Here is a 7,826-nt window from a genome sequence, read left to right as displayed (position 1 = left end):
TTGAACCTGCGCACCCGCGCTGGCCTCGTTTGGAGGGTCCTCTCCCAGGATCCCGGCTTCCTTGGGTTGGCTACCTGCTGTGACGAATACTGATTCCTCATTCTGTCCCAAGAACTGTCCTTGCCGCTGTAGGGGCTTTCATTGAAAAGGCCCACCCTGGACCCGTAGCTCTGATGCGATGCCCCAGTGGCCTGCGCCCAGATGCCACCCCAGCCCGGGGGCCAGGCCTCTGTCCCGGTGGCCGCCCCTCCCCTGCCCCACCGAGGGGTCTGGACGGCTGGTGGCTCTCACCTGCCTTTGTTCTGCCTGTTTCTCTGCTGCAACACAGAGGGACGTGTGAGTGGTTCTCACCACCACGAAGGCCACGCTGTGCCGTCCAGCCAGCTGGATCTCTTCCCTTTCTCCTCAAGAACGTCCTGAAACTCACGGGGGTCGGACTGGAGGAGGAGTGGCTACTTGCCCTTTTTCAGACCTTGGGGACTGACTACTAGCTGACAGCGTCCAGCCCTCCTCACGCTGCAGAGGTCACCCTGCGGAGGTCAACCTGCGGAGGTCACCCTGCGGAGGAGGGAGGCAGAGGGCATGGGGTGGGTGGGGGCCCGGCTGGTGCCCGCTCCACATTCACCCAGCCACCCTGGCGGGGACAGGTGACCTACACCTGCTTCCTTGGCTGCAAAGGGCTGGGGTCCGTAATCCCTGCTCTCAGACCCGTGATCGCCAGGGGTACCCAGCACACGCATCCCACACGGGGCCGGGAGCAGAGTCAGTAACTGACCGTGTTGTCCTTTCTTACCTGGATGCCATCCGCTCACCTGCACAGGCAGCGCCTCAGGAAGCGACATTTCATTCCAGAGATAATACAACCTCAAGTTCTGAATGTTTCAAACTTTCCAGCTGCCAGACCCTCTTTACTGCCAAACGAAATCATTACCCAAGGAAAAGTATGAAATTTAAAGACGATAGCCAGTAAAAATGACCATTGGTGTGTCACTGTTCAGTGGTTTTGAAAGATGCTATCGTGTTAACAGTGTTTGAACACGTCTTTGTACATACAGCCAAGTCCGTCTTCCTGGAGGGTTTAAAAGGCCCCCTGAGCGTTTCTCCCTGGTGTGCTTCGTGATGCAACACAATGGCTGCATACGGCACTTCTGTCAACTTACAGGTGATGCTTTTGAAGTTATCATAAATTCTTAGAATTATTTCTTCTCTTGTATAGATGTCAAAAGCTTAGCAAAATAATGTGTATTCGTTGTCTGCGTGTGATTTCATATGAAAATACCAGAAAGGAGACACCTGTGCGTGGTTGTAAAGATGTCACGTAGCCCAAACGTCAAACTGACTCAGCAGGTGTCATAACTTTCTGGATTGCTCAGCTCTGGCTGTGTTTGTATGGCTGTCTGACCCTCTGTCACTCTCATTACAACGTCCGGAAGCTTTAGTAAGCTCTTTATAAACCGACAATTTCTTTCTTAAGGTCTGTGCGGCAAATTTGAACAGTCCTACAAACTCATTTTAACAAGGTTTGGACTTTGTATACATTCTCAATAATATTAAGCCATGAAATCTTTGCACATTAGAAAAGTTTTTTTAATGCTTCCCAGTGTGCTCTGCTGTAGGTGGACCCCAGGCAGGGACCCTCAGCTATTTTGTAAACTTTCATTGTACAAATGCCTTGAGGACTAGGTCTTTTTCCTCCCATCTTTGGATATATTTTGCCATCTTTTCTTGCCATCGACTTGGCTGGAAGGTCAGTGGCCACTGTGTCATTTCACATCTTGTCCCTGTGGTTCTCTGCAGGTAGCAAACCTGCTCATTTGACAGAGCTGATTTCATAGCCAGCCAACCAGTAATATCACGTCTGTATTCACAATTTCTTCTAAATATCTTGTTTTCAAACAGCAATTTATTACTCATTTTAAAAGAAATTATTTTGTACCCCAAATTTATAATAAATTTCAGAAATACAATATAGGCAAAATGCAAAGCTGACAGTAAGCACTAAAAGGGCCTTTCATTCGACCTGGACTGACTTAAGAAGGTTGCGTGCTGGCTGGTTATAACACAGACCACCGGTGTGTGAGAATGTGCCTGTGGAAGGTGTCACACCCAGGAGCAGCAGTGTGAGGGCGCAGGCGCTCAGTGCCTGGGCTCCTTCCTGGTGGGCAAGTGGTCGGTGGGGCTGAGCTGGGCAGGGATTGAGGGCACACCAGGGTCCCCAGGTCAGTCCACCAGGTCCCAGGTCAGTCCACCCAGCTCCCCAGGTCAGTCCATCCAGCTCCCCAGATCAGTCCACCAAGTTCCTAGGTCAGTCCAGCAGGGTCCCCAGGTCAGTCCAGCAGGGTCCCCAGGTTAGTCCACCAGGTTCCCCAGGTCAGTCCAGCAGGGTCCCCAGGTCAGTCCATCCAGCTCCCCAGGTCAGTCCACCAAGTTCCTAGGTCAGTCCAGCAGGGTCTCAGGTCAGTCCACCAAGTTCCCCAAGTCAATCCACCAAGGTCCCAGGTCAGTCCACCAGGGCAATGCACAGTTTGGGAATTGTAACTCGAGTAGATCAATTTGTTACAACCTGTCAACTAAGAAAGACAGCTGATTCTATTGCAATCAGCAAGGGCTGGTGAATCAGATCCAGGTTCAAATCCTGCCTCTGTTACTTGTAAATACAATGTAATGTTTCTCTTATTATAATGCACTTTTAGTTGGTGGATTGCATTTTCAGCCCATCCCAAATTTACAGGGTTTAGAATATCAAATAATGGCTGACTCTTCAAAAAAATACATAAAGTTGGAGTGGTTTATTATTAGTAAATAGAACTTTCTATTTTATTAATAACACAGTTTCTAAACATAACTGCTTCTTGTAGATACTTTGTCTTAAGACCAGCATTTAAGTTGTTTACATTTGGTGGGTTATTTTCTTTCCATTTTAGACTTGAGTTTATCATGGAAACAGAGTAGAATGGTGGTTGCCAGGGACTGGGGAAGTGGGGAAGCGGAGGGGCTGGTGAAGGGTGGAAACTTGCAGTTACAAGCCGAGTAAGTCCCGAGGAGCGTGTGTAAGTGGTGACTGTGGTTGAAACCTGCATTGTATCTCTGCACTTTGCCAGAAGAGCAGAACTCGAGTGTTTCCACACACACACAGATAAACCTGAGGTGATGGGTGTTAATTGATCAGGTGAGTGAAGTCCTTTCTCAGGGTGTGTGTGCATCCAACCACCGCAGTGTACACTTTAAATCCCTTACAATTTTATTTGTCAGTTGTACCTCGATAAAGCTGAATTAAAAAAAAAAAAAGACTCAAGTTTAAACACCAAAAGAGAGATGAGTGGTATTGGGACTCCTTCAAAGAGATGATTTTCACACAAAGTCCTCACTTTCCGGAGTGGCTGATAAACACCAGCTGAAACCTGAGGCATCTCTTAATTCTTCTAAAAGCTCTGTCCTCTGGACAGAGCCAAGTGAGGAGCGCCAGGGAGCTGACCCGCGCTGGGAACGCTGGCCGGAAGGCTCTCCCGGAGGCGCTGGGTCCGGCCCCACGATGCACAGGAAACTTCTGCGCCTTCCACCTCCGTCCCCTCCCTCTTTCTTCGAGCGCCACGTTAAACACGCGGAATCCTGGACTTTCTCCTCCAAGTCAGCAAGTCCCCACAGCTGACTACCTCCGGCTCTTCTCTCTCTGTTGACCTTTGTCTCCTGGACTCTTGGAACAAGAGCGTAGAAAACAGCAGAAAGATGGGGAAGGTCGAGCTCGGTGGTAGAGCGCATGCTTAACACGCACGAGGTCCTGGGTTCAATCTCCAGCACTGCCTCTAAAATAAATGAGTAAATAACCTTAATTACCACGCCCCCAACCAAGAAAAACCTTAAAAAAGAAAAGGAAGGGAATAGAAAGAGCAGCCACTGGATTCTGTGTCTTTCAAACGTAATCTGCTCTGTTGTTATCTTGAAAGTTTAAGGTACAGTAAGTATCAGTGAGTTTATGTAATTTAAATTAATTAATAGATTGGTTTTTGAAACATAGTCCATCTCAATGCCAGGTGCCATGGGAGGCACTGAAGGAAGCTCCCAGGGACCAGAAATGGACACATTGTAACTGACTGTACTTCAACAATCACAACAGTGAAAACACTGCGTGACGCTCTCCTGTGACGGCCGAGCAGCGGCCGCCGGGCGTGCGTCCTGCGGCGGTGCTTAAATGCACTTTAAGTGCCTGTACGCTCGGATACACGCTTCCTACTCGGCGGCAGAAGAAATATTGGAAAATTCATGTCGCGTTTTGGGGGGCTACAAAACGGGAGCTCTGTCCGACCGTTCCTCGCATCCAGCCACGAGGGTGTGGATCGCGGGTTCCTGACGGCCTGTTTGTGGGGGCAGAATCCTGTCTCCCTGACGGAGCACAGCCATGGGGTCGGTGTGTTTATTTCGTGTGACACAATCAGCTCAGCATGAGTTCTGAGCCATTTTGTAAAACGTGGCCGCAGTTTGCGTCTCCTCCAAGGCTGCTCGTCAGGGGCTCTGTCTCCCCTCCCGCTGGGGGTCTCTGCCGGACGAGCCCTCAGCCCCTCCTGAGTCTCCGTGTGTCCGTGTGCCCTCTGTACCTGCCCTGCCTGTTGGAGGTGGGACGCCTGCCCCCCCCCCGATCTGCATCACTGCCCAGGAGGGCGCTTTCCCTGCATTTCCTCAGCCCTGGAATGAACCCAGGGGACCTGCGACCGCTGTCCCCATGGTGCTGCTCTCTCCAAATCAGGCACCCCGGGCCACCCCCGAAACCCGGTACTGCCACCTCTGCGTCCAGTAGGAGCCCCTACGTTCCCCTTGCAAAGCTCCCCCGCCCAGCCCACCCGGCTCCCAGCAGCTGTGCTGAGGCTCCCTGGGGTCTCTGGCCCTGCAGACCTGCCTCCCGGAGCCGAAGGCTCCCATGTGAAGGGCGCTGGGAGCACTCCCTTGACCAACCAGCAGGCAGAGTTGCTGGCCATTTGGTGCATTCATCTCCTTCCTTAAAATGAGCACATCCGTTTGGAACACTCAGAGAGCGTGCTTTGCTGCTGGGATTAGACCTGGTAACGTGGTGCATGGCTCTCACCGGGGGTGGCCGAGGCGGGGAGGTGGGAGTCCTAGCCGTTAGGGAGGCGGCCCAGGTCTGGAGGCCCGCGGGGCCTGCACCCCCTGAGGGGCGGGGAAGGAGGGCAGTGACCCTGGGACGCGGCTCTGAAGACAGATGCGCCAACCCATGTCTCCAGGGTCTTGTGCTTCGCCTCCAAGTCGCCCGCCTCCCGGCTCCCTGCCTGGCTCCCAGCGAGAGTCGGGGGTACGGTGGGAGCTCAAGAAACACGTGCCGCCGTGGACTGAATTTACCCTCGCCCTCTCCTAAGCCCCGACGTTTGTCCAGCCGAGGGAGTGGTGGCGTGCAGGGAACGCAGGATGGCCCCTCGGAGGGCGGGCTGGACGGGGCTTGCTGGCATCTCAGCCGCAGGGGAAGAGGACGGGGCAGCTCGGCCCGGCGCACCCTCTTCCAGCGGGAACCGCACGTCTTCGCACTCCAGGTTCTCATTTCACCGTCTGTGGGGTTTTCTCGCCGTGACCTGACGTAATCGTGGTCGTACTTCCCAAGCGTGTCAGCACCTGGAGGGGAACTGGACACGGAATCACATCTTGACTTGGGCGTTCGATCCAGATTTCCCCTTTGACAAACTCCCATTTACAAAAAGGCTATTCTTTTGCCAAAAGGGCCAAATAATCTTTGAAATATCACGTTTTCTGCCCTAGTCAGAGCCAACTGGTCTTTAGGAACGTGCAAGAGAAACTGATGAAGGCTTTCCTTATGTACCAGAATCAGACAAATATTTAGGGCCTAGCAGCGCTCAAGGACGTGACACCTGGCAGCTGTGCGTGGACCGTTGGCGTAAACCTGCGTTGCTCCCAGGCCACGGCTCTCGTCCAGTCACTCTTGTGTCGAGCATCCATCCTGCGTCGTAATTGCTCTGCTGGTTTAAAAGTAACATCTCCCTTGGAATATGCACTTGCAAATGTAAAAGTCAAAGAAAGTGTGCAGAGGGGCCGGCAGAGGGTTTAGATTGTCCCAAGGAAAAGAGCATGCGTGTCACAACCACGGCACAGACGAGGCTGCGCCCAGGGTGGGAAACATGAACTGTGCGTTCTGAGTCTGGGTTTGGGTTCTTGGCCGGTGGGGAGGTGGCGCTGTGCATCAGCCTGGAGTCCAGGGAGCGGTGGTTCTGAGTCTGGGCTTGGGTTCTTGGCCGGTGGGGAGGTGGCGCTGCGCATCAGCCTGGAGTCCAGGGACCAGTGTGCATGAGTCTTCTCCCCTGAGGATGCTGCCAGGTGCGGTTTCCTCTTGCTGGGGCAACCTGGGCAAAGACGTCTCTTAGGTTGTGGGCAGTCTGGTCTCGGTTCCAGAGCCCTGGGGGCGCGTTGTAACTCGCTTTCAAATGCAGGGCAGTGTCATCCTCTCTACTCCCCGACTCAAATTTTGTGACTTTTTGGTCTTACTCGTGCTTCTCTGACGTTTCTAGCATTTCTCACGTGAACAGTCTTAGGAAAAAAGCACATGCTCATCACCTGAGCTCATTTCTGATCACTGTCACGTCCCTGCTGCAGAAGGCGCTGGCGTCCCCTGAGCCGTCTTCTTCTCGTCTGCGGAGAAAGCCCGAAAATCTGCTGGTCAGAGTAGAATGGCTGGAAGCTTGAGGCTCAGCCCTGAAGGAAGAGTCTCCAGTACAGACACGTCCGTGAAGAGCCTCTCAAACTGCTTCCTGCCTTTTTGAGAGAATCATTTCTTACTCGAATCTCCTCGAAACTATTCTAGACAGGAAAGCAGCGTTACTAGTCACGGAGGGAGCGCACGTGCAGGGCTCCGCCCTGAGACCATCACAAGGGTTCAGCTGGCCTGCACTCAGGCCGGGAGAAGAGTGTGATCAGACGTTCATTTTGCCTTTTTCCCCAGCATTTTTCCTGCTTTTTTACATGGTGGATTTATTTCAGGGGAGACACGTGTGAAGATTTCGCGATGTAATTTATTGTGCAAGATGCCAAGTAGCTAACGTGCTTTTCTTAAGGCACTTACATCTCTTATCTAGACTCCTTGAAAACCCTGTGCAGAATAATAATTAACGGCTTTCTGATAATCTGCAGGTGACGGTCTACAGCCAGAGAGCCTTAGTTGCACGTGTGTCCGTGTGCGCGTATGGCGTGGACACATGCGTGCGCGTAGTTTCAGGGAAGAGAAGCCAATTGCGTTTCTAAACTGAAGGCAGTAAAAGACAGTCGTTCAGCTGAGTTACCCGAGCGTCTGGCTCACAATACAGGGCCCGCTTCTGCAATGTTTATGGCGTGAATAAATGCGGTCACTGGCGGGAGGAGCGTCTGTTCTCAGCCGAACTCTTCCTGCGTGTTTGTCTGATAACCGGCGATGGCTTTCATGCTAGAGTAAACGCTGAGCGGGTGGATTGCGGGAAGGAAGAGCGTTCTACTTACTAAATGATTTTCGAGGGTCTGGAATCTCACAGGACAGAAAATGCGGAGACCGTTACTCAAGAAAGATGCCGACACTCCACGTTATGTGTTTGCTGAACAGCTGCTTTTTGCTGTTAAAATAAAGCAAAAATAAAAAACCCTCGTGGCAAAGAAAGCCGAAAAGCAGGCAGACGGAGCCCAAGACGCCGCCTGTTTCTGTGCGTTCACTCCGGAACATGTCCCCGGGCTTGCGTCCGGGGGACAAAAACTGGGAGGGGGCAGTTTAACTGCTTTCCTGATGGGCCTTTGGTAAGTGTGTCACTTGTGTTGGAATCCAGAGATTCTGCAGGAAAGAGAAATCG

At 52.3% G+C, this 7,826-nt stretch overlaps 1 protein-coding gene across 1 annotated transcript; it reads right to left on the bottom strand.

The window, feature by feature from the left end:
• Positions 1–3,158: 3,158 nt before the first annotated feature.
• On the bottom strand, positions 3,159–7,200 carry LOC116660470. Its single transcript, XM_032470038.1, has 2 exons — positions 5,350–7,200; positions 3,159–3,803 (listed from the first exon to the last, which is right to left on the bottom strand). Exons 1-2 carry the CDS (start codon positions 5,690–5,692, stop codon positions 3,352–3,354), a joined length of 795 nt encoding a protein of 264 aa, XP_032325929.1. The 5' UTR covers positions 5,693–7,200; the 3' UTR covers positions 3,159–3,351.
• Positions 7,201–7,826: the final 626 nt, after the last annotated feature.

This window comes from Camelus ferus, chromosome 29 (genome assembly GCF_009834535.1).
Source record: "Camelus ferus isolate YT-003-E chromosome 29, BCGSAC_Cfer_1.0, whole genome shotgun sequence".
Classification (NCBI taxonomy): Eukaryota; Metazoa; Chordata; class Mammalia; order Artiodactyla; family Camelidae; genus Camelus; species Camelus ferus.
Note: the sequence above shows the minus strand (reverse complement) of the source record. Positions and strands in the feature narration are given on the sequence as shown.